The 27,159-nt window shown below is 43.3% G+C and overlaps 1 protein-coding gene across 10 annotated transcripts in view; it reads right to left on the bottom strand.

Moving 5' to 3' along the window:
• KALRN (kalirin RhoGEF kinase) overlaps positions 1-27,159 on the bottom strand; it is a 694,375-nt gene that overhangs the window by 293,498 nt on the left and 373,718 nt on the right. For 8 of the 10 annotated variants that reach the window (XM_088024799.1, XM_088024801.1, XM_088024804.1 and 5 more), the window contains 7 exons: positions 22,916-23,134; positions 19,360-19,509; positions 16,365-16,479; positions 12,383-12,498; positions 11,799-11,921; positions 3,812-3,994; positions 2,442-2,560 (listed from right to left, as the gene is read on the bottom strand). In XM_088024799.1, the coding sequence (XP_087880925.1) occupies positions 2,442-2,560; positions 3,812-3,994; positions 11,799-11,921; positions 12,383-12,498; positions 16,365-16,479; positions 19,360-19,509; positions 22,916-23,134 (1,025 nt within the window). The remainder of the gene's footprint in view (positions 1-2,441; positions 2,561-3,811; positions 3,995-11,798; positions 11,922-12,382; positions 12,499-16,364; positions 16,480-19,359; positions 19,510-22,915; positions 23,135-27,159) is intronic. The other 2 variants (XM_088024814.1, XM_028091297.2) reach the window with 1 other exon arrangement.

Here is a 27,159-nt window from a genome sequence, read left to right as displayed (position 1 = left end):
AGCTTCCTGCCTTTCTCTTGCAGCTCCCAGAATGATGATTTCTGCTCAACAGAACTGCTGACTTTTACCAAAATGCTTTGCAGAACCATCAGTTAAGCCAGGTTTAAAATCCAGGCACAGATACCCAAGACACCACCGCGGAGACTGGTGGGTAGAAAACTTTGTCTGTAAAGAGCTAGACAGTAAATATTCGTGGGCCATGTCTCTGTCACAACCACTCCACTTTGCTGTTGTAATGTGAAAGGAGCCACGGACAATATGTAAAAAAAAATAAATAAGTGTGGCTGTGTTCCAATAAAACTTTATTTATGGACACAAAAGAGTTTCATCTCATTTTTACGTCACAAAGTGTTTTTCTTCTGGTAGTTTTTCAACCATTGAAAAATATAAAAAATAATTTTTCCCTTACAGACTCTATGAAACAGGTGGGGGGCCTGTGGGCCATAGTTTGCTGACCCCTGGCCAAGACTACCCTGTGCGCTTTGGCACTATTTCCAACCAGGCTCGCTTACAATCCAAACCGGTGCCCAGGAAGCGGAGCCTGCGGTCACAAGCAGAGCAGAAGTTAACGATGTTGTGACTACTCTTCAGTCTCTCCTAATGGAAAGGGCTGCAAGGAGAGGGCTCCCTTCCTTTTGGGCCCCTGAACAACGCGATGTTCTCGGGCAGTTATTACACTGGTGATGCACAGGCTTCACTGTGGCGTACCAACTTCATTTGCTTCCTTTCACAGGTTTTTCTTAGAAATGGTGCTTCTTAGCTGGCATGTGATGCAGTGATATCTAATTGACTCAACATATAGATTTATACATTTATCTTAGGCTATGTCAGTTTTTCATGGTAGCTCATAATGAAAACCCCTACTTGCAAGTGTCTTCATCTTCACACGAAAATTTTGAGAATGATTAGCCCCAAAGTGTCCTCTGTTGGAAATCTCACAAGAAATATGAAAATGGGCAGCATCTTTTCCCAGGCCTTTGTCTTTGTAGAATTTTCCTTAAAGCAATCCATTGTTCTAGCAATGGCCTTTCCATTAATATTAAAGTACTGATTCAAAAAAAATTCCCCTTTGCAGGAGTTCATTAGCCACTCTTTTACTATTTTTAGTCTATTGGAAGAGTGGAAAGGGTTTGAGTCTTGAAGTCAGACAAGTAGGAGCTGAATTATTATTTTGTCATTTACTGGAAGTAAGACTGGCTTCTCCAAACCTCAGACTCCTTACTTATGAAACAGCTGACCACACCGGGTTGCTACAAGGATTAAATAAGATCACATAAGCAAAGTTTCTTGTACATTGCAGGTGCTTGGTAGACAAGGAAAGAAGGAAAACTGGAAGGGACATAATCTGACATGCTTTGAAAAGTTCTTTGGCTTCCTTGCCAAAGGAAGACAGTCTTCTTCTTAATTCTTCTTCTTCATAATTCAGCTCCATTACCCTCTACCCCATTTTGTTTTCTTTTCCACCTGTCCTTTTCCATCCTCTGGCTATTTGGTGTCCCAGAGACAGTGCAGCAGGAAGATCTGGCCAAGTATGGTCTCTTTATTTCCCTCCTCCCTGTTATAGGCCTAATTGTGTCACCCCACCCACCCCACAAATTCATATGTTAAAGTCCCAACCCCTAGTACCTGAGAATGTAACCTTATTTAGTCAATTGCAAATGCAAACAGTTAAGACTGGGTTATACCGGAAAAGGGTAGGCCCCTATTCCAAAGTGACTGGTGTCATTAAAAGGAGAAATCTGGATATAGGTATACATTCAGGGAGAATGCCATGTGCACCTGTAGCCAGCCATCTAGAAGGTAAGGATAAAGGCCTGGAACACATCCTTCCCTCCCAGCCCTCAGAAGGAATCAGCCCTGCCAACACTTTGATCTCAGACTTCTGGTCTCCAGAGCTGTGACACACTATATTTCTGTTGTTTAAACCATCCAATCTGTCATACTTTGTTACAGCAGCCCAAACAAACTAATACACTCCCTAGATAAAACACAAGCTCCAGGCTTTGCAGGACAGCTTGAGTTTCTTCTGCTCCAAGGGACCTGTGGTCCTACTTTATTTTGATAAGATCAACTACATTGGGTTTCTTAATTTTAGAACATACTATTTTTTCCAGTACTACCTAAAAGGAATCTGTCAAAATATTCTTCATAAAGCCCTTGCAAAGATCTCTGGGTGTGTGTAACTTTTTAGCACCAATACAAAGAAAGCAAAGCGATCATGAAATGGTTTGTTAGGTGGACATGGTTCATTATTTCCACTATCCAACGCTCTATAATTCTTGATTAGTGTGAAATGTGGGTGGGAGTATCATGTCTGTCCATTCCAACCTCTGTGGGTGGTCATGAGGACACATGAAGCTGTCTAAAGGGGCATGTAGCAGTGAAAACCAAGCATAGTCACGAGGAGCTTGCTAATTGGGTAGAAGCTCCCTAAAACATACTCTTTCTTCCGGGCTGACTTCCGCTTCTCTTCATTGACTTCATGGTTGGCGTCCCGTAGCTTGACCTCACGATCTGAAAGGCTTGCTGGGATGATGTCCAGCTCCAGGTCCTTATTGTCCTACGCACAGAGAGATTGCAGAGGTCACCTTAGAGATGCCTTGGGAGAGGAACTTATCAGAGTCAGGGGAGGCAGTAGAAGGCAAAAAGAGAGGAAGATACAATGGAGCAGGTTGTAAAGACAGGGAATCCCACAAACAGCCACCGACACGTCCTCTTCTTCATGGAATTTTTTTTTTTTTTGAAATAAGAAAGATATAAAATGTTTAGGTCAAATGGTCAGGGCTAAAATCCATGGCAAGGAAAAACAATAAACACATTTAATAATTAGTGTCATATTTCCCCAAGGACTTTGGTCCTGATTAAATCTAAATGTACACACACACACACAAATTAGTCTAAAATTGGTTATTAACCATTAAAATAGATGTGAAACAGAAACACATATAGACATAAGAAAACTTTCATTTGTCAAGGGAAAATAATAAAAGCCAATATTTTTATTTAAACAAGCAACTTCCCTTGGAAAGAGAAAGCTAAATGATAGAACAATTATTAAATTTGCCCATCTCTGCTTATTTTAACCACTGTTTTATATTTATATAGGATGGAAACCTTTAGAAAAAACTCTCATGGTTTAAAGCCTTGGGGAGGTGTTATTATTTCCCCCAATTTTAGTGGTTTAACCAGTTCACTCTCTAGTCTGTTCTGCTTCAGAGCATCAGCCTATTTAAAGATTTAAGAATTAGAAATCCTAGGATTAAATTGCCAGCCTATATTTAGCTCTTAATTCATAGGTTACTGACCTCTATTACAAAGAAGAGATTAAAAGTCAGTCTTCCCTTGATTCTTGGCAAATAGAATCTCTTTTCAGTTGAAATGTCAAATAGCCTTTGCACAACTGCATCCCTTACTCTTGAAAGAAAGAATACTGTAACACATACTGGGGACCCTAACATTTGCTGATTAACATAATTGGGTGGAAGATGGTACTGATGAAGCCAAGGTAAAGGGTTTAGTTTTCAAAGTCAGCAGTTAACTCTACACATAGGAAAACTCTGTTCTGTAGCCATGGGCCCCACCCCCCGCCAGCCAGTTTTGCTATCTAGCAGTAATTATGAGGGGCTGGAGGCTGATGGCTCATCAAGATCCATCCCCTCCACTAGAAAAATCACACAAGGCAAGTGTTCTAGGGGTCAAGAGCTCAGAGAGACTGCTCTGGAGAGCCCACTTTCTTCCATGGTAATGAGAGCAGCAATGCCAAGAGAGACGAGAAGGAAGGATGTCCCAGCTGGGCAGTGCCCATGCCTACCTCTGTGTTGACGCCTAGCGCTTTCTCCAGGGAGTACCGGTACTTTCCCATCCTCAAGGAGAAGTCTCTGTAATGCTTGTCCACTGTGGTCACCCATTTTCTGATCTCCGTGGCATGAATGTGGCCTTTTTCCACAAAGCTATCAGCCAGTTGAATCAGAAGCTTCACCTTCTCCTTTGTTTGCTGTCCCAAAAGATGGTCTCATGTTACTAGATTACATTTACTCTCACGGCCTTTCACTCCCATCCCCCTTTTCTTCACAGCAGCCACAGATACCTCACTGCCTGCCTGGGTTTATAGCCAGCTCTGTCACTAGCGGGGAGGTCTTGAACAAACTACTTAAATCCTCTGTGCTTCAGTTCCTTTATCTGCAAAATAGGGATCATAATAATCCTCCATCAAAGGGTTGTTGTGAGCATTTCATGAGTTGACAATGTAGAATGCTCAGAACAGTGCCTGGGACGTGGTGCTCACATTAAGAGCTCAGGAAGCAATACATGTTAGCCATCATGATTACTGTTAAGCATCTCTTGCATTAACACAGCCCTTTATCAGGTCACAGAATATGTTAATGCCACATCTGAGACTCATTTGAGTCTTAAAGCATCTCTAAAAGGTGGGTGAAAGGAGGTGGTATGGATCTCTTTGAACCATAGATGAAAAAAGCTGAGGCTTAGAGAGGCTTAGGGCTTGTCCAAGTTCATACCACCTGTAAGTGAATGATAGAGCCTGTTGGCTTCTGGACCACAGTGCCTAATTCTCTCCCTTCACTGCACTGGCCTGAAGGTAGGCTTTGTCAACAGCTAAGGTGGCACATGCCAGGATCTAAAGAAAGCCAATTAGCAGATTAAGAGTAAAGTCTGTCCCTTTCACCACTAGGATCTTGTCTTTAGTTTCCATTAGAGAGAGAGAGAGAGAGAGAGAGAGAGAGAGAAAGAGAGATAAGAAGAGAGAGAGAAGAGTTAATGAAGCTAGTACCTATTATGTGGCTGAGTAAGGTGTAGTTCTGATGTGTATTGGATTAATTTCATTTCCAGCAAGAGTTTGTTCAACACTTACTCTGCCTACACCATTGTGCAGAGGGCTGTGGGGACAGGCTTGGGGGGTAAACAAAAGAAGAGAAAAAGATACTCATTTTCTCCAAACAGTCTATATCTCTAGAGGGGACAAGATTACCATGCAGAGTGGTTAAATAACTCAGGGCATTATGAAATTGGATGTCAACGTGAGAAGTATGTGGAGTTAACACTGCAGGAATTTTAAAACAGGAAAAAAATGAAGGTAGGTTGTCATGGGCAGGAAAGGTCCCGTGGGGAGGAGGGACTTAAGTTGGGTAAGATATGGAAACAAAGGAGATGTTCGAAGAAGTAAACACTTGCTCATCTTTTATCCTAAGATTGTGTTTTGAAACTCCAAGATCAGGGAAGCTTGATTAATTTTAAGAAAAAGGAAAGAATATTTAAATGATATTCTGAGAAATAAAATTATTACCTTTTGGATTGGAGGAGAGGAGATTCAATTTTGTTTTTTTTTTTTTTTAAGATTTTACTTATTTATTTGAAAGAGAGAGAGAGTGTGTGAGCATGAGCGGGGGGGTGGGGAGGGGCAGAGGGAGAAGCAGACTCCCCACCGAGCAAGGAGCCTGATGCGGGACTCCATCCCAGGACCCTGGGATCATGACCTGAGCCGAAGGCAGACAGACGCTTAACCGACTGAGCCACCCAGGTGTCCCAGAGATTCAGGTTTTGGATCATGCTAGAATCTAGATAGCTGAGGGAAACTGAGGCAGAAAAATCTCTGGAGCAAGAGTAGAACAGACAGAAGAGCCTTTCTTTACTCCACCCTCCTCCCTTTCTTTCTAGGCTCATCTACAGGCCTCCCACAAGAGAATGACCCCTCCCCCCGCCTTCAAGAAATGCCAGGGATGGACAGCTTCTGACCGGAAATGCAAGCAAGGCCCAGGAGATGTGGGCTCCAGCTCTCCAGCAGCTCCCACGTTTGAGCCTCTCCTATCTCAGGACAGCGGGCTGGTCCCCAGGCTGGGAGACAAGGGCCTGGAAGAGCTTTGTCGTGAAGGGAAGAAGGTGGGTCTGAGGATAGCAGAAGTAGCTCCTCAACCATGATAAGGGAAAGAAAAACAGCCCTGGAAATTGGTTAAGAAAAGACCCCTGGTAGCCTAAGGACTTGTAGCTTACTGCATTTAAGCGTTTTTTTTTTTTTTCTCTGAAAAAAACTGTTATAAGGTTTGCTATTTATTTAAAGCAGAGATTAATTTTTTTGCAGCCATAATCAAGAAATCTTTACGTAAAACTCTTGAAAATGGGTATTTTCTGTTCTCAGTAAGGAGACTTGAGCATGAAAAAGGGGTTTTACAACCAGCTGGTGGCAGCCCAGGCCTCCCGACAGCTCCATCACCGGAAATCATGTCCTGAAACATGGAAACTGTAATTCAGATGCAACAAGGAGAATGCCTTGTGATTAAGCGTATCCCAGCTATGTGTGGAATCTGGGGGAGCAGACGGACAGTACGTTGGGCAGTGTAGACAAGCCCTCCCTAGGTGGCCTCACCTGGCATACCTTAGTCGCCATGCTCTCTATGGCCCCTAAACACCAGCCATGCCAAACCTCATGTGCTCCTCCCACTGTGAGGGGTGGTTCCTACTCATCCTTGCTTTCTCTCCAATGGCCCTCTTTCATCTCCTCTCCTCCGCACAAGCTGAGTGGGGAATGCCCTTTCCAGTGTCCCCACACTGCCACACTGTGAGTTACTTATGTGCCTCCGTCAGACCATGCACTTCTAGAAGTGTTACCTCTTATTCATTTGTATCTCCAAAGTCTAGAAAATAGTGGGCATACTATAAATGCTGAGTAAGTGAATTAGTGAATAAATACTGTGTTTGGAGGTAAGTAAAGCTGGACCAGCAAGAATTGAGGGTTTATACTGGAAAGAAGGAGATGAAAAAATCCGACCCATACACTGGACCCCAGCCCTGCCACAGCACCTACTGAGAGTAGTCTGAAGTGATTTCTTATAAAGGAGTGACCATGGGGCACCACGTGAGCTGCCACATGCTTGGCCACAGCTGATGTGATCAGAGGTAAAAACCTGTCTCACTTGGGCAGTCCATCAAGATGCAGCCACTGACTTCTGTGGCTTCCTGGCCTAAAATCTCCATCTAAACAGGGACAGGGGCAATGTGCTGGGTCAGTTAAGGTTGTTTTTCTGGGGATTTGAACTGCATAGGGAAGTGGGTATAGGTGGCTGCAGGGTAGAAGTGAAAACACAGGCAGCAGAAACGAGACAAGAAGGGCAAGCTGAATCATAGTAACGGTGATCACGTATTCCTGATCCTCTGTCATGAGATGACCAGACAGGGGGGTTGCTGGAACTGCCCTTGGTGTAGCTTTCACGTCCAGGGGTGAGACTATGTCACATTTCTTGTTCTGCCCATGAGGCCAAGTCACTCGGATTTTCTTGGATTCCTGGGAGGTCCAGCCATGGCTTCTCTCTTTGTTTCCACATATAGCCGTACAATAACTTTTCCCTTTCATAACTCAAACCAGTTTGAAACTCAAATCTTGCCACCAAAACAGAGTAACTTATCTAGACTGATAAAATGGGGGTCAGACTGCAGAGGCCTCTGAATGGTACGGTCAGAAGTATGGGAGTGATCTAGTAGACAAAAGGGAGTCTTTAGGGAATATAATTCATTTGGACCTGGAAATCTAGAACAGACATCTCCACTTATCTTGGGCTTCATGGGGCCCCTATAATGTATGTCTTGCTCTTTCTGTTTTGAATTCTATGTAATCTGCTAGAAAACTCAGAGGTGAAAAAGAAGGGGTCAGTAGTTCTATTTTTCATCTTTTTTCCCCCCTTTCTCTTCCTTCCTTCCTTTGATCAGTTAATATCATACCATCTTTCCCTAATCAGCGAACCCTACTCTGAATACAGTTTATAAAAAGTACTTTTTCAGTGTCTTTTGCACATCTCACAAGTCTTTAAGATTTAGCCTTCTTGATGTTATTCTTGTAATCTCATTATCATCTTCCAATTTGCCTTTCATTGCTGATATTCCTTGTATTTACTGATACATTCTTTGTAGCTAGGAACTTATTGAGCTTCCTGATGTGGATAAACAGTTCTCTTGAGATATACCTGCATATTTATTCCAGAGGGGAGAGTTTGTCATTATATATGAGAAACTAAATCTTTCAAAAATGTCTATCACATGTGAGCTATATTCCTCTTGAGTCTCAGAAACAGAATGCCCACCTTTTACCTGAACTGTTCCGATTCTCCTTTTCTCAGTCTAACGCACCTGTCTGACAAGCCCAGTGTCCCTTTTCCTCATGGCCTGAAGTCCTGAATTAGCTAATTTAGTTCAGCTCAGGCTCCAGTCACTTTTGTTATCACTTAATTCTCTCTCTTTGAGAAGACTAATGTATAGTGATTAACATAATAAAATAAAATTAAAGAGAAGAATTAAGTCCAATTTGTCTCAAAGCTTCTTTCACTTTCAGAGATAAAATGACCAGTTTAGAAAAGTCTTTTTCTCAACATCATTCCTCATTGGGAGACGTAAGTTAAAACCCCGATGAGATATGACTTCACACCCTCCAGGATGGCTATATTAAAAAGACAAACGATAACAAGTGTTGGAGGGGACGTGGAGAAGTTGGAACTCTTACACACCACCAGTGGGGATGGAAAATGGCATAGCCATTTCGGAAAACAGGTCAGCAGCTCCTCAAAAAGTTAAACAAAGAGTCACCATATGGCTCAGCCATTTCACTCCCAGGTAGATAGCTAAGAGAACTGAAAAAAATGTGTTTACACAAAGGCTTGTCTACAAATATTCATAGCAACATTGTTCATGGTAGCCAAAAACTGAAAACAACCCAAATGTCCATCAACTGATGAATGGATAAACAACACGTGGCCTAGCTTTATAATTGGAATATTATTCAGTCATACAAAGGAATGGAGAACTGACACATGCTAACACTATGGATGAACCTTGACAACATTATGATCAGGGAAAAAAGCCAGACACAGAAGACCACATATTATATGATTCCATGATTCTGTTTATATGAAATCTCCAGAATAGGCAAATTCACGAAGACAGAAAATAGACTAGTGGTTCCAGGCCTGAGGAGAGGAAGGAATGGGGAATGAGGGGTTTGTTTTGGGGGTGATGAATATGCTCTAGAACTAGATAGTGGCAATGGTTGCACAACCTTGTGAATACACCAAAAGCACTGAATTGTAAAAATCAAAAAACCAAAGAACCTAAAAAAAAAAAAGCTTTGCTATTAGAAAGAAAGAGATTTCTTCCAGCTGTCAAGATGATTAAGCTTTCCTCTCATCATGTGCCTTGACCCCTTATAGAATTTTTGAAACCCACAATAGGAAGATATCTTGTGTATTCTTCTAACTGGATTTTCTACAGCCTACCACAACAAGAAAAATTTTGTTATCCTCTTATCCTCACCCAAATTCTCTTTATCTTATTTTTATTCTTATACTTGTGGATTGCTATGTAGAAAGTACCTTTTTATATTGAGTGTTTCTTCTACTTGATCTGCTTCTTTGGAGCAGAGTATAATAATTCAATACACTCAGTATACTCTATTGCCCTGTTTAGTTGTGAAGGCCACCATATTTATCCTCTTGTGGTTTAAGGTCAATTTGGCTTCCATTTCAAATTCACTTTACTGGTTACAAGGATTACAATTAAAGATGGCTGGTTAAAGGAGGCTTGCCTCTGGGAAGTGGGACTGGAGTGGAACAGGAGGCTGTTGCCCTTTTATCAGAAGCTCTTCAGCTAGATTCGCTACCCTGTAGATAACCCAATAACAAATAGCCCCAAGGCCTGGAACATGTTAGACGGGAAAATGAAACCCTCCTGCGGAGTCAAGTTAGGAGGCAGAGAGAACAGAGAGAGCCAAAGTAATAGAATCATATTAAATATAGATTTGGGGAAGGAAGTTGTTGAAATCTACTCAAACTTTTTTTCCCCCCAGGTTCACAAACATTTGCAACCTCTCTTCAATGCATGATTCAGTCACGTAAGTTGAATAAAGTGGGGTTCTTATCCTTTGGGATCTTGCTGGCTCATATCGGAGATAACACTTCACACAGATTACTGGAGAACAGGATGGCTCATGGCAGGTCCTTTAAGGGCTAGACAGACAACAAGGGCTAGAATGCAGGGATGGGCCAGACCACATCCTGGCATGTCAGCAGGATCACAAAGGAGGAGGCAGTCCAGTGGAAAGGTGACCTCTTTTTAAATAGTAGAAACTAGAAGGAAGAAAATGATATTCTAGGCAGAAAAATCATATAGAGGAGGTACAGAAGCAAGAAAGTATATGATGTATCTCTCAGAGGGTAGGAAAATACATCCATTCAGCTGGAGCATAACATGTACACGAAAGAATAATGAAGATAAAGCTGGGGAGGTAAGGTCCTGCCATTGTGGAGGGTGTTCACCTGAAGGCGCTGGCGAATCACTGAAGTTCTTGGACTGGGTCATAATATGACCCACCCAGTGTCTTAAAGGTGAACAGCAATGATGAGCAGGATGGATGGATGGGAAGGAAGGAAAGGCCACAAGCATGGAACCCAATTACGGTGGTTACAACTCGAATGGAAAAGAGAAGAAAGACGGAAGGAAGATTTTTAAATGGACTAAATAATTCTCTACATTTCCACTTAGGTTTATGAACAGATTCCGATCCTAAGAAGTTCTACTACAATCCATCCTACGTGGATAGGAACACCAGTGGATCTGATACCATTCAGCTTGTTAACGATTCATTATTGACACTATTTGGAGAGGGGCAGATAGACACAAAGTAGGTAATTCAAAAGCTATTTTCATTTGGATTTGAAAAGAGTTCGTGTATCTGTCACCTTCCTGGTGCTGTCTGCTCTAGCTGGTGCTGAAATGAGTCTCTTCTCTACACTGACAGCCTTCCACATTGGATAGAAAGGCCCCAAAGCTCACAGGGATGCAGGGGAAGGTTTCCCACTATCAAAAGTTCATAGTGTAGGAGTCATAAAGTGAATAATCCCTTCTGAAGGATACATTCAGGAATGAGGCTAAGGGCCTACTTTTGTCACAGCAAACTAGAGGAAACTTGCCTTTAGTGTCGGAGGGATCTCTGGGGGGAGGATGGGCATTAATACATTCCCCCCGCCAGTACCATGACGCCCCACAAAAGCAGCTCTCATCCGGGGAGAGCATCTGCCATGTGAGGAAGTGATGCCAAGACAGGCTCCTCCATGGCAGGGAGCCCAGTGTGAGGGACGAGGATGCTACAAAGGGCGAACGGAGACAGGTCAGATTTTCATTCCAACCCAAGGGTCCTCAGATCAAATCCTGGCTGTGAAAATACATTTCCTCCTACCCTAGCATTTCCTGCCTCAATGTGAATGGGGGTGTGAGGATGTGGGCATGTGTGCCAGTGCACATTTTGCTCCCCAGAGACCCCAGCCTGGCTTGTTTGCAGCTCTGAGGCCAGGTGGAAGTAGTCAGTTCAGGAAATAAGAACTCACCTTGCTTTGTGAACCCATCCATAGTCATTGGCCTATAAGGCAGACTTCCCAAACCATTCAAACATCAAGAATATGCAGATAGGTGCAGATGTTCACACATGCAGTGTGCATTTCACATGAATACATCCCTCTGCCTTACTGGGTCTGAAAGAATACAGCCGAGTCTAGACCTGGAGCACGAGGATGAGTATTCGGAAGCACAGTGTAGAGTTGCTGACTTCCCTCATACAGATGCTCTATCCAGCAGCTGCAATCCTCTGGGTATTCAGGTTTCAAAGGAGATCATCCTACCCATGCGTCCCCACCCACCCTGTGGTCAACATTCCGGTGTGGAGAGGCTGCTCTCCCTTCCATAACATGAACCTGGCCAGACTGGGGAGTGCTAGGTGGGTGTGGGGTGGGCTCCCGAGTGCTTCCTACCTTGGCAGGCACCCTGAATTCCCCATATTCCTTCAGCAGTTCCTGAGTCTCCTCTGTGGTCTCTCCAGTGGAGGTATGTGTTGACAGGTAATATTCACCTGTTTCTTGGATCCAGTCCAGCGCCTGTGGGAGGAGACAACCCACCCAGTCCCCCAACAGTCAGCTGTCCTTAGGAAAACATGCACTGCCACACTGTTTGGGACAGTGTGACAGACCCGGGAAATACCGGCACATTTGGTCAGTAGGTAGCTGACTAAGCCCTCTCCCGTCAGACTAGGAATAGCCTACCAGTAAAGACAGCATCTCATCCATTAGCCCTCATCTTCTAGTCCAGGCCCAGCATCGTCCACGAGTTAGGGGCCATCTAAGCCCAGCATCTCCTCCCAACTCCTGGTACAACGTGCTTGGTAAAGGCTGACTGACGGGTAAGTGAGAGTCCGTTCTCCTTCCTTTCGTCAGCACCACCTCCCGTGTCTACTCTGCCTGCCTCCATGACCCTCTTCCGGACTGTCCCATGCCGTGGCCATCTGGGCATCCACACAGTCCCCTGAACGGAGGCGAAGCCAGGAGAGCCGTGGACATACCTGTTTCGCGCTGCGCTCAAACACCACATATTGCTGGCACTGGTCTAACCGCCGCTTCTTCAAGGTCCAGAAGTGCAGGACGCGATTCTCCCTCTGTAAGAGCTCACTCAGGATGGCTGTGGGGGCAGAGGAGAGGAGCACTGGCTCGGGAAGGCCCCAAACAAGTCTGGCTGGCTCCTTGCACTGCACACCCCAGCTGCCAGACACCTGTGACTGTCCCGCCTCCCCAGGGGACTAATCCAGGTACCCGAAATGAGGACCCGAAAGCATTTCCCAGAGGGGAGCAAGATCAGAGGGACTGAGGCGGGAACCTGTTGAAGAGGTTCCATCAGTGAAGGGAGGAAGAGCACGCCCCCAGGGGAACTTAGAGGTGACCCTGATTCTCTTCATCCCAATACCAGTCCCTAATGGTAAGAGACCTCGGGAAGTGTCCGCTCTTAACATAACAACTAACTCACCTGGCCCCTGGAGCCTATGGACAGCAAGGGGGCTTGATAAGGATCCCAGCCCCTTTGGGTTCTGGGAGAGGGTGGGAGAGGAACGAGAGCGTGAGGACCAGCGTAACTGCACGGGCAACCTGGCTCACGAGCCGCACTCTGTGCCCTGTACGGGAGGCTGTGTACACGGCACCGGAACAGCACCGCCTCGAGTATGCAACCCCTAAGTCACGAGCGAAGGGAAGCTGTGTTGGAATTGTGTCCACCTAGAATCATGTCTCTAGGTCCAAATTTCCGTGTTGTTGCGATCTGATCATAAGAAACGGTGAAAGCTTTTCTCGTGTTACCTGCAGTGATGTCAGGTGAGAGGACATGCACAAGGCATGTAACTTGATGGTGGGCCACGGCAGGTGTCCATCCGTGTCCAGTCTCTCCTTCCTCCCATCACTGCAGCAGCTGGCCACGTGCCCAGATTCCCTACATGTTTGAACGGTGTGCTCTGTGCTGGAAGCACTCACATTTAGTCTGTATTATGTCTGCCTCCGGCTTCCTGCTAACTCTGTTAGACACTAGTACACCATAACGATGATATGAAAAATCAGTATTTATTAAGCACTCACTCTGTGGCAGGCACATATTCTCACATTAATTCCCCTGTGATGCACGTGCCATTATTACCTCCATTTACAGATGAAGAAAGTGAGGTTCAGAGAGGATAGGTACCTTGCCCAGGGTCATTCAGATAGGAATGTTTGACTTCAGAGCCTGAGTCCTTAGCCGCCTTGTTCTTCTGGGCCATAGGGGCTGTGAAGCACAGACTACTGTGCTTTACAGAAAGGGGCACCTTCACCCCAGTGTTTATAGCAGCAGTGTCCACAATAGCCAAACTACGGAAAGAGCCCAGATGGATAAAGAAGATGTGGTATATACAATGGAATCTTACTCAGCCATCAAAAAACACTGAAATCTTGCCACTTGCAATGATGTGGATGGCACTAGAGAGTATTATGGTAAGTGAAATCAGCCAGTCAGAGAAAGACAAATACCATATGATTTCACTCATATGTGGAATTTAAGAAACAAAACAGATAACATAGGGGAAGAGAAGGAAAAAATAAGATAAAAACAGAGAGAGAGACAAACCGTAAGAGACTCTTGACTGTAAGGGAACAAATTGAGGGTTGCTGGAGGGGAAAGGGGTGGGGGATGGGGTAACCGGGTGATGGGCATTAAGGAGGGCACTTGATGTGATGAGCACTGGGTGTTACATGCAACTGATGAATCACTAGACTCTACCCCTGAAACTAGTAATACAGTATATGTTAACTAAATTGCATTTCAATAAAATTTTTTTTTAAGAGAGGGTACAACCAATTTGCAGTGCTTGTACTTAGAACTTTTCATGCATCCTCTTGGAAGTTTGATTCTCTAAGGACAGAATCTGTCTCTCTTCCCTTAGGCTGAGAACTTTTACAGGTCTAATTATCCACCAATCCCTATATCCATGCCTTTATTATGTAACTTTTAGATCCTCCCCAAAGAGACAAATTGAATCTCCTCACCCCTGCCCTAGGGCTCAGCCACATGACTTCCTCTGGTACAAGGGTTGTTAACAGATATTATACAAGCAGGAATTTAGTGTGCTTGTGCACTTGACCTTGCCCTCATCACTTAAGAGTCTTCCTGGGTAAACCCTTCTTCAATTGAAGTCCCAGAATTAGTACATGTGGAGCAGACAAGACTCCACCCTGTAGTGAGGCACTAAGCCAGCCAGGCTTGCAGAACGGCATTGCTGAGCCCGGCTGATCCCCAGCCAATGCACAGTGACTTGAACAATAAATGCTGACAGTCGTATGTCACTGAGTTTTTGGTTGTTATGCCGTAATAATTGCGCCTTTAACAAAAACTTAAAATAAGTGGCACTGGCCTTAGGTCCAGGCAGCGGGTAGAAAAGAAATGGGTATAGGAGAAATTGTAGGTCCCTGCTCAGGTGGAAGCCTCAATTGGGCAAAGACAAGTGAGAACCAGTGTTTACTCTAATCTTTTTGTCTCCTAATCAGAGCTTTGCTCACTGCAGAATCTTACAGGGTAGGGTGGTTAAGAGAATCAACCCTGATCAGGCAAAAGTCCTAAAGAGTTTCAGATTTCATTTCTCCCCTTCTGGAAAGCTTTCCCAAGGACAATAGCCTGCCCTCACCCCCATGAAAGTGCAGCATATCCTGCTCTTTCTGAGAGCCTAACTCTCGCAGCACGTTGAGGTATGGGGGGGCATGTGCTCGCTCAGCAGGCAGCTGGCCTCCCCCACACGGCTGCCTGCATCACTAAGTCAGAACACAAGCATTGCAGCATGCAGGATGGGCCAGCCAGCCACAGGGTCCCTGGACCTCAAACGGGGAGCACCTCTGGGAGAGGAACCTGCCTCCCTCTTCTCTGTAGAGAATTTTATTCCTAAATTTAATTCTTCCCAATGGCCTCTGATCTTGCCACCTCCCGAGCTCCCTGAGCAGCGCCTCCCACTATGGGCTCTGCAGCCCTCGGCCTGCCCCACCCCTCACTCCAAGTCAGTTTTAGCTCCTTCCCTGGCCTCGGTGTCCAGGCTGGGAGCCCTCTGCTGTGTCAAGATGACATTTGTTAAATTCTTCACCCACTCAAAGGCTAATTTCTGCATGGTCCAGCATAAGTGATACCACCGGTAATTTAAGCTTAATGTGGTCATCTACTAAGCAATTATTAAAGGTTACTGATTTTTTCATATAATTGTACACTTTATAGAATTCAGAGAGAGATTAAAGACTTCTAGACCAGTACTTATCTAAATTTTATGTGCACACAAATCATCTGGTTGGGGCTGGCAGGAGCTCTTGCCAAAATGCAGCTTCTAATTCTGTAGGTCTAAGGCAGGGCCTGAGGTCCTGTTTCTTACACACTCCCAGGTGATGCCAGGGCTGCTAGTGTGGAGGCCACATTTTGATGAGCAAGAGTTCAGACGCCCTTCATTTTAAAGCAAGAGAACTGAAGTTTTAAAAGCTCACACAGTAAGTAAAAATGTAACAGAACTTGGTTTTACGATTCTGTCTGTGTCTCGTTTCCAGGCTGTAAGATAGCCTAGTCTGTGCTTCTTAATATGTTAACACATCTGGCTACTTACATTTAAACTAATTAATATCCAATAGAAGGAAAAATTTAGTTCTTCAGTTGCATTTGCCACATTAGTCAAGTGCTCTGCAGCCCACGTGACTAGTGGCTTCTATACGCACAGCGTAGATATAAGACCATGTCTGTGCCTTCAGAAAATCCTTTTAAGTGCTGCTCTAAGATCAAGATGAATGAAAAAGTGCTAGGGAAATTTTATCTTCATTCTCCTTTTCCCAATCCCGATGCACGTGTAAACATTGCCCATGAATCCCCACAGCCCATGCCACCCCACATCGAATGTCTTCTTATTGGAGGAGAAGCAGCAGGAGATGCGGGAGCACATAGCGACCAGGCGTGCATCGTCGGGTCTGTGCTGCTGACTCGGCTCGCGGCCAGACGCCCGCACTGACCTTTCACCTGCTGCTCAGGTCCCCGGGTGTGGCCAGCGGCACTGGGCATGCTAACGTTGTTCCTGTGGATGTACTTGAGGAACACCTCCGCGTTCCGCCGTGCCAGGGTACAGGCCTGAAAGAGACCGAGGTGTGAGGACCCCAGCAGGGCCGTGGGCTCTGAGACCCTGCGGAAGGGGTGTCGGTGGAGAAATTTCTGTAGCTCTGAGTGAGCAGAGCCCCGGAGGCCACTTCTGGTTCACAGACACTCCCATTTCAGTGCGGGAGGCTCACCCTTTTGTGGCGTAAAGAATTACTCCCTGGGCCTCTCCCCTTCCCATCCCAGAGAAAAATCAGAATTCAGCCATCCCTTGACTGCCTCTCTGCTGATTCAGTATGACTAATGTCATAGGTACTAACTTCTCAGGATGGCTTTCCTCTGTCACCAGAATGCCTCTTAGAGGACCATGGGGATAAGCCACTTTCACATTTGTTTCATTTAGACTCGAGAAAGCAAATTTGGTAAACAAGCCTATTAACCATACATTCCCTATCTAAAGTGGAAGTCACCCACATTTAGAAAACTTATCTGTCCCTAAAATCCACTTTCACCTCAATAACACTAATATCCTGTTGCTGGGAAATACTGGATCCACACAGGAATAAGAGCCATTACACTACCCTCTTTATGCCTCCATTAGCTGTGGGTGGCAGAGAGGGCAGGTCACACTCTCCTTGTGCCCATGGAGGAGACCCAGGCCCAGAAAGGGCAGCAATCATGAAGCACACCTGGGCTGGAATCTAGGACTATGGACAGAGTATTTCTCATTTCTCTCAAGACCACAGAATTTCTAAATTTCTATAAAGAGCAGAATTTTTTCTGTTGTACGAGTCTGGAGACAGTATAAATCTCCCCTTATCCACGGTTTTCATCTCTGTAGCGTCCGTTACCCACAATCCACTGCAGTCCTGAAGCAGGTGGTCCTCCTGATCTATTGTCAGGCCAGTAAGTAGCTTATTGCTACATCACAGTGCCTACGCCATTTCCCTCACTTTGTCTCGCCATGCAGGCATTTTATTGTCTGACACTATCACAAGAAGAATGAGGACAGTCCAGTGAGGTTATTTTGAGGGACAGACCATACTCACATAACTGTTATTACAGTATATTGTCATAGTTGTTCTCTTTATTTATCAGTTATCTATTATCAGCTGTTCATCTCTTACTGTGACTTATTTATAAACTAAACTTTATCATAGGTGTACATGAGTAGGGAAAAGCATGGTATATACAGAGTTCAACTCTATTCGCAGATTCAGGCATCCGCTGGGGTCTTGGAACATATTCCTCATCGATAAGGGGGACTGCTATTTACCCTAGTCCACTAATTTTTAATCTACAGTTTCCAATATTATCTAGACAAAACTCAAACTTTAACACCTTTTTATGTTTAACAACTGATTCTATAAATTATATAGTAAAAAATTTTTTAAATTTTGCATTAACAATAGGGGTTTCTGGGAGCTCTGGTAAAAGACTGTTGGGTGGGCCCATCTATTGTGAGGTCCATGAACATAACAGCTGGATGGTGGTCCAAAGCTAAGGTATCCAACATAGATCAACTAATACATTCAAATGGAGAACTCAGTGTTCCATCCATCGGGCATTTAATTCCCACAGCAACAGAGAGTTTCTCACCTATGATTTTAGGCATGTATGGAAAACATTAGACCAGAACATTTTCTTCTTTCATTCTTCAAAATAAACATGTAAGTATGAAGTAGTATTTTTATACCACTTTTAAAAAAAGTCTTTCATATGCTCTCTTTCAGTCATTGTTTTAAACTTTGTTTTATGGTGCTGAAGATTTTTAAAATCTCTTAGGCCCTGTACAAAGCCTTTTTATTTAATCTTATTGGTAAGAGCTGATTACTAAGGGTTTTGATTGAGCGCAGGTGCAGACACCTGATCGGAGGAGGGTAGGGAGAAGCCATTGCAAAAAGAGAGGGTGAGAGGGAAAAAAAGTGAAACTCAAAGAAGTGGTTCAAGTACAGAAAATCCTTAATAAAAGAAAGTCAGTTAATTACAGAGTTATAGAAAAGCAGTGGCAACATGTCAGGATATAAAAATTCTCTTTGTACTCTCAGAAACCTGAAAGGAAGCAGAACATGAAAGCAAGAAATTTGAGAGTAAACAGAGCCTTTAGATGAGTTTTAACACAGATGAATCTGTCAGAGAGATGACCAAAGGCTGTAGGAAAGAGGCTTACTAGGACTTTCCACACTAGCTGAAAGCCTGCTCAGAGCAGGATTGTGCTTCCTCCCCGAGAAGCCGGGGCTCTATTAAGGACAAAACATAAAAAAATGAGGTATTTCTCTCTTCATGCAACAGAATAAATGGTGTTATAGCCATTGGTTATTGATAATTGTTAGATTGGCAAAAATAAGGTGTCTAAATTTAATTTAATTTTTGCCCTAAATTTTGCATCATCCATTTATAAAATATTTATTTTAATACTGTTTTATATCTAGACATATATATGTATATATATATATATATTTAAAATTTATTTCTTTTAAGTTATCTCTACACCCAACATGGGGGCTCGAACTCACGACCCTGAGATCAAGAGTTTGCATGCTCTACTGACTGAGCCAGCCAGGCGCTCCCAAGGCTTATATATTTCAATTAAAAATATTTTCATAAACCAAACATAACTGGGTGAAACTATGTGTTTTTCTCAATTACCAACATCAATGGGATATTAAGATATTTGAACATGGCCCCTGCAGTAATCGTGTATCACTGTCTAATTATATAGAAAGTGCTAAGAGAAATAAATAACATTGGAAGCATAACTTTTCAACCTTTCAAATTAACTAGCCAGTATCTTCTCTGCAAATGCCTCCCTTTAGATAAGAAATGAGGAAAAACAGGCGGATGGAAAGCCCATATGATGAAGCGTGTGTGTGTGTGTGTGTGTGTGTGTGTGACCTTGGATGACGGTGTGCTGACCTTAAGAAAGGCCTCCTTTTGTTCCAAATGTTTGCTGATGAGTGGGATGACATGGTCGATCTCTGCTGCTGGTCCCAGTTTATCTCGTCCGCCACACCAGTCCTCGTCTCTCCGATATTCTTGCTCTAAACTCTCCAGGACACTACAGACCTAATGAACCACGGAGGAAAGGCTCAGTAAATTAATAGATCAGGGAAGTGTTTTCTGAGCACCTTCAGCCGACAGAACCCTGCGCAGGTGACATGTTTCATTTGAAGTTCAGTCTGTAGATTTAGAACACACAGCGCCCCTGGGACATGGAAGGGAAGTCCACGATGCAGTGGAGCTCGGGAGACAGATTAGGACTGAGAGATGGATTTTGTAATCATCTTCTGACAGTCGTTGGCTGAAGGCTGACATCACTTAGGGATAGTATATAGAGTAAGAAAGACCAGTAATTTCGGGGGTTTCAAAGTGATTTCTACATATTCTATCGCTGGAAACTTATGATAATGCTGTGAATGTGGCAGAGCAGGAAAATGAAGTTTAAAGAAGATACTAGGCTTGCCCAACCATCTGTACTTGCCCTATAGGAAGCAGCCCTCAACAGAAGTGAAGGAGGAAGTGGCTTGTGTTGTGGGACTCATGAGCCATCAGTGAATGTTTTCTTTCCCCTCCCTTGGGAAAAATATCCCAGCAAAAAATGTCTAGAAGTATTGTTATAAGGCAATGACATCTTCAGGCCTTCTATTACAAAACAGACATTTTCTTCAGAGGATAATAAATTTGGGTTAACTTAAAAAATAATTGCTCTCCAAGTGCTAAGAAGCCATGCTTTAAAAGTAAAAGCATTTTGAATGGACTTGGATGGAAATTAGGTTGGGTGTAAAAGAAGGGGACCCAGGGCGGTCTTGTGCCAAGGCCTAGGGAAGGGTGCAGAAAACAGAAACTCATATCCCTATACTTTCCTTCAGTAGGCTTTGAATGCTTGGATATGGCAGCCTGGGGGGGGTGAGGGGGAGAGCTATAATATCCTGGGTCCCCTTTGCCTGAGAAAGTCATCCTTTTTGCTGAAGAGTATGGTGTTGGATAGGATGTTTACTGAGTGAGGAACTGAGCTGAAAGATGTCCCAAGCCACATACCCTTGTAGCCAACATGCTCCCCATGTCATGAGAAGGCCTGTCCCTGAATTCTGACTCCTCTAGCACCACACACCTCTCCTCCTGCAAGGCATGAACACGTGTAGGAGGGCCCACATCTTGAGAGAAAATGGATTATAGACAAGCAAAAACTTTAAGAAAAGACATAATTATATCCCATGATAGTACTGGACTAAAATCAACTTGGGAACTAGAAGAAATGAAAAGATTATCAAGCATAAATCCTTTAATTTAGCAGGTAAAGAAACAGAAATCCAGAGAGGTGACCTTTGGCAAGGTCAATTCGGGGTCAAATTTCCTGACTCTTTAATGTAGTGCTTTGTCCCCTTCTAAACCCATCAAAAACTAAAATTTGTGTATGATACTAGACAAGGACTAAACCTCATTAAAAAAAATCTGGATACAGGTATTCCCTGCTTTTCACACGCACCTCACTTTTTTGAAAGACTACATTCGTACCTGTTTTTGCTAACTGAAAGAGATAGGAGGGTTTTCACTTTTATTAAAAAAAGGTAAAAAGTGAAAAGAGTGCTCAGCGTTTGTTCTGCAGCGAGCTGCCCCAGAGGCAGCATGCACCCCGAGCAGTGAGCGTGACCCCCAAGCTCCATCCCCGGGAACTACACCCAGCATCTCAGCATCCAGCTGCCTCAGCTCTGAACTGTGTCTGTGACCATCCGTGCTTTATCTTGACTTATTCTGTGCATCCATTAGCAAGATGTGTCCCTAAGATTTCAGAAAGGCCTAAAAGAGGTTACTTTTTGGATCTGGGAATATTCAAAATTTTTTTCCATATAAATCAGTAGTCATTGCTTCTTTACATCTGATCTCAGCTTACAAAAGTTTTCATAGGAACACTCTACTTTCAGATAGCAGGGGAAGCCTATATTTAGTTGTCTGGCATCATTTGTTGAAGACTTCACTTTTGAATTGTTTTGTCAAAAATCAACTGCATATTTGTGGGTCTACTTCTGGAATCTCTATTCTTTTTCCCTGTGTCTATTCTTACACCAACACCATTTTGTCTTGATCACTGTAGCTTTAGGTTAAGTCTTAAAATCAGGTAGTGTAACTCCTCCAACTTTGTTTTTTCTTTTCAAGACTGGCTATTCTTGATTCTTTGTATTTCCATATATATCTTACAATCAGCATATCAATTTTTACAAAAATGTTTGCTGGGTTTTGATTAGGATTGCGTTGAATCTATAAATCATCTTAGTCTGCTGTTTCCAACTCTGGGGCCATCAAAGGCACCATCACTCTGAAACAACAGGAGAACAGAGAGATGGTGTGGAGGCCACAGGGCCCTCTGACAGGCACGTTTTATTTACTTCCGGATAGACTTTCCCATGGTCCCTGTAAGTCACCCAGAGGAGAATGTTTCTCTGATCTATTTCTACCAGGAAGCAATTTCAAGGAGGGGAGTATTTTACATTGAGTAAAATTACTTCTGTTTTAAACCTCTATTTCATGAAAGAATTCCCTGAAAGCACCCAAATCAGTTAGAAATCCTCTTAGCCTTTGTGCATATTGCTGTACAGATGGGAAAGTAAGGGGTCTAAATCCTTGTCATCCTGCTGTACGTATCTCCTGCCTTTTCTCCCACAGCTGCACCATCCTACCAGCTAGGCTCATAGTCTACTAGGGACAGACAGCTGTGTTTCCTCCATCAGACGGAGAGCCCCATGAGTAAAAGAGCTGTGTGTTTTCCAAGCCTAGTGCCTGACTGTGGCACATTAGATTATGTCCAGCGGGTTGTCACCCTACTCTCCTGACCTTCACTGGAGGCATATACTTTCCTACCTCACTGATGTTGTCTTGGCTGTGTGACTTGTTTTGGCCAAAAGGATGTTAGAGCATGTGACATAAGCAGAGACTTGTGATTTGGGGCACAGTAGATCTTGGGCTCTTGCACTCCTGCTTTTCACCATAAATTTGTCTCAAGTAGCTGTTGATCCAGGAGACTGACAGACATGAAAGCAGATCTAGACCAGATCTCCAGCTTGGAGCCCAGTTCTACCAAACTCAGCCAAGATCAGCTGAACTCGAATACTTAAAAACAAAATGCTTATTGTTTTATGCCACTGAGTGGTGGGATAGTTTGTTATACAGCATTATTGTGGTAGTAACTGACTGATACAGCCCTCAAATCTAGTATTCAGCATACACCTAATTTCTCCTTCAACACCTAGAACTGATGAGTTTGAGATTTTACAAGAAACAAATCACATGGTTCACTTCTTTAATGGAAAATATTATAAGGAGGCTAACTGTAGTTATTTCCACGTCATTACTCCCAAAGGCTAGTATTGGGAGGACTAGCTTCTTCTTGAGGGAGTTACTACAGATTCGCAGGATGAAGGGAAAAAACAACCCTGCATTGACATTAGTCTCCCATATCCCACAGCCCTTCCCTCACCTGTTCAGAAGTTTTATAAAATGCCACAGAGGCATTGACTAGTTTTAGCCGGTCTTCCATCTTCAGCATGAGCTGCTGCCAGTGGAGGGCCACCTTCTCGGCACATTCCCGGATGGCATCAGCGTCATAGTGGCCGGCCTGGAGCAGTGCCTCAGCTTTCTGCTGTACCTGCAGGGCGCTCTGGTGCGTCTTCTGCAAGGAAGTGGCATGAAAGAGGGACTGGGCACAAGGGGAGGAGAGAGAGGTCCGTGGGAACGACCCAGGCGTGGTACGGGAGGGGGTGGAGTGAGGCGTGAGTGGAAAGATGCAGAAAAGTTAAAGAGCTTTAAATGGTGGATTCAAACATTTTGTCATGATGATTAAAACATCATTGATTTTAAAGCACATTTAAAAAAAAGAACATCATGCATTTTCATTAACCGAATGCTCAGGACCCTAACTCCGGCCCCCACTCTCCTACTCGCATCCCTGGTTCTAAAGACATCTCAGTTTCTGTGGTAGAGAAACCGCATTTGTGTATACATCTGCTCCCTGATTGGTTCAGACATTAGTGAATTTTTCTTTTCAAAACTAATCATAAAATTGTTCACTGTAGTGAGTTTTCAAGGAGGTTACTGCTGTAGTCCCACTTCACAGGTTAAATAAACACAGTACGTAAAAAAAAAAATCTCCACATAATACAAAGCTCAGCCAACAACACAATCATTTTAAACATTAGTTGAAAAGGGTTCCAGTAGAAGGAATGAATTTGGCAGATTAATAAAGCCTAAGAGTAGCATCTTACCATCCCTTAGCTACCCCACGAAGGGAACAAAGCAGTATAGTAGATAATTCAGCTCAACATGTAATCCCTACATTATTACATTACGTATGTTTGCCTTTAGGACTATATATATATATATATGACAGTTCCCAAGAGCTGACCCATTCTGTACTCCCTGTGTGAGTACAACCTCTCTCCTTTTCACCCCTACACCACCCGGCCCCCTTCATCCCATCCCAGACTACAGTCTGCACAGTCCTATTTATGTGCCCCCATCTATCACCCATCTCCTGGTTTCCCTTCCCTGTCTCTGGAATCTGTACTCAGTGTTCATTGTTAGCATGACAGCCTCCAGCAACCTAGACTCCTTTATTCCCTTGCTTGGCCACTAAGTTAGCCCTCAATTGTGATGACCGTATCAGAATTTGAGTTCTTAAATGTTGAACACAGCAAGCAAAAGTAAACTAAGGGTCAGAAATGATCCTCTACAAATCCCTGATTTCTTTCTCTGTTTTACTTATTGGCACCACTTTCTTTTCCTGTATCCTAAATAGAGGGGTACCCCAAGGTGCACTCTTGGTGTTTGTTCACTTCTGCATAACTCTTATCTATTCCCGTGGCTGCTACTACTTCCTTTTTGTAGATGATGCCCAGGATTCATCTCTCATGCTACATCAGACCCTCATCTTTAATTGTCTTTGGGTGTGAGGGTGAGCTGCCTGCCATACTTCTCACTCGAGGTCAGAAACACTGATTTGGTTGCTCTAGCTGCCTGCCCCATGTTAGCCACTTACAAAGATGCATTCTTAGCAAAAGAAGTGAAAGGTCTTCCTGGAGAGAGGAGGAATGCTCGTCAGTGAATGCAAATGGCTTGACTGCCCTATTAGAGCCTCCAGCTTCCTCCCGGACATTTTCTCACATTCTACATCTAAAACGAAATCCCTCCCTCTGGAAGTATCTTCCCATGGCAGTCTACCATTTATGTTGATGGTGCCCTCCTTGTTGTCACCTGGATTTACAATCTTGACATCATTCCTGACTGCTGTTCCTCACCCCAAGTCCCAGTCCAACCCACTGCATGCCTAGACCGCCGTGGTGGTCCTATAGTTAGCCTCCTTGCCTTCCAGTTCTAATCCATCAGACCCACCCCTTACATTTCCAACAGATCAATTTGGTTCTCTGTAATAGCAGGTGCTTGGATGAAGTGACTCCTAACGTTCTTCTGGCTCTAAAACTCTAATTTTATGCTATAAATATCATTCCCTTCTCTCAATGCAAAATCCTTCAGTGGTTCTCCCACTGCTATGAAATTAAGTCCCAGCTTTGAAGGATGTCCTTAAAAGCTCCTCCAATGTAGTCTTGAACTACTTGCATAACATTATCTATCATCTACCACTCCTTACAAAAACCCTCTGAAAACACACTCTGTGCTTTCTTATTTTTGCTACCTTCATTCTTCCTGCCTTTTAGTGAACAACAACAACAACAAAATCTTTTTGGATAGCCGGAGACTCACTAAAAACTACTCTTTTGAACTCCTGTGTCACTCATCTGATATATTTGGCTGCTTCTCCATACTTAGACTGTGAAACTCTCAAGGCAAGCACTGTTTTAAAAATCACTTTAATAACTTTCATTTATCCAAGGTATACTCTGTGCTAGGCACTGTACTTAGGCATATTTTTTCTAGTTCTTATGACATCATGACAAGGTGGATATTATTAGTCCCACTTCACAAATTAAAAACCTGAGGCTCAGTCTGGTTGAGTGACTTGCCCAAAAACATACAACCAACGAGGTGATGAAACTAAGAAAAAGGTTCAGGTTTGACTATTCCTATGTTCACTCCCACCGTATCACACCACGTTATTTTATCTCTAGAGTTAGAATGGTATCTACAGTGCTTCACGCAGAGGAAGGGTGGGTTCACCAAATGAACATTAGTGATTATGATAATTAACTGGCTTCTCCTCAATATATGAAACCAGCATATAATTGTCATCAAAACCCCATTATTATGTCTTTTTCTCTGAGAGTGAAGGAATAATTCTAATTGTCCTATAATTTAGGCTATGTAATAAATCCTCTTCCTTATTCTGAAACTCATTATCATCCGATGGTCCTTGGAACCCCGTCCCCTTTAATTTCCAAATGACAAACTCTTATGGACATGACATAAACTTTGCTTTGATAAGCTTGAGTCATTCTTATGCATTTATTTCTACTATTATCTAATCCTATTGAGTGTTATATCTTTAAGACATGGATTACCAAGGATGTTAATATATGATTTTAACATAGGAGTACATGGAAGAAAATTGAACCAAATCAACTGAATTTATTATCCAGTTCTAACTACTTATTCTGCCATAATGCTTATGCTTAAAATACATAAGAGGATTTCAAATAAAATTGATTTCAAAACTGAGCTTGTCTCTATGATAGTCACCATTCTTGAAAACACATCAGCCAGACCATTTTGCATAGTAACAAACAATAATTTGGGTTTGTTGATAAAGCTATGCTTCTGGGTGCTGTGTGCTGTTCTCTGTTTTGAATGGTTCTGTTTTCCTAAAACTCAGGGTACTTTAGGTAAAAATTCTGACCTTCTTTGAGGAGACTAAAATCTTTAAACCAATAAGGCCACCCAAGCTAGGGTGAGCAGACATCCTAGTCTGCCCATGATAGTTCTAGTATATGCCTATTTTTCTAGCTGAGTTATTAATAATTCCCTTCTTCCCTCTTAGAAGTATCTCAGTTTTAACAATAAATTATCTAGTCATCCTACCCATAGCTATTTTGTTCTCCCTTACGGAACCCAGGATTCTTTCTTAGGGTCCAAGAAGACAAATTATGTTCTCTATCAGCAATCACTGGAAAGGCCTCCAGTAAGTAATTACCATCAAAATGGGCCAAGTAAAACTAGACTAGTTAGATCCCCTTTCAAATTGCATAAATCTTCCCTGGCATATCTTCCCCTTGATGCAGAACCTGGTCTAAACCAATGCTTTTAGAAAGAAGAACAAGGCTACCTGGAGAAGGAGCATATTTGAAGTTCATTACTTTAGCTATGCTGTAGACCCTGCCTACCCTCCATTCCCATGATCTTCCAGAAATCCTATCTGCTCTGCCATCTCCTCTTCAGACCATAGATATATACTCCCCAGGGGCCTCATGGGATCACAATATCAATTCCAAGAATATTTGATCAAGTTGCGCCCATGTAATTAAGAGACATGCTTAATAAGCTTCTATTCTGTACAGGTGCAAAGCACTATTACAAATTAATATACTGTTTATGCAAGTGGTGGAATCTGGTCATTGCCCTAGCACTGCTAATGCATTCACCTACTGTTTTCCACTAGCTCGTTGAAATGCTCTAATATGTCATGATACTTGGTTTTATTGGCTCAACATTTGCTTATGGGACAGGAAAGCTAATTACCTGATAGGGCAGGTTAATCTTCACATTTGAGATAAA

Source organism: Eumetopias jubatus, unplaced genomic scaffold (genome assembly GCF_037043125.1).
Source record: "Eumetopias jubatus isolate StellerSeaLion01/CBP00866 unplaced genomic scaffold, mEumJub1_p1.0 scaffold_1, whole genome shotgun sequence".
Classification (NCBI taxonomy): domain Eukaryota; kingdom Metazoa; phylum Chordata; class Mammalia; order Carnivora; family Otariidae; genus Eumetopias; species Eumetopias jubatus.
Note: the sequence above shows the minus strand (reverse complement) of the source record. Positions and strands in the feature narration are given on the sequence as shown.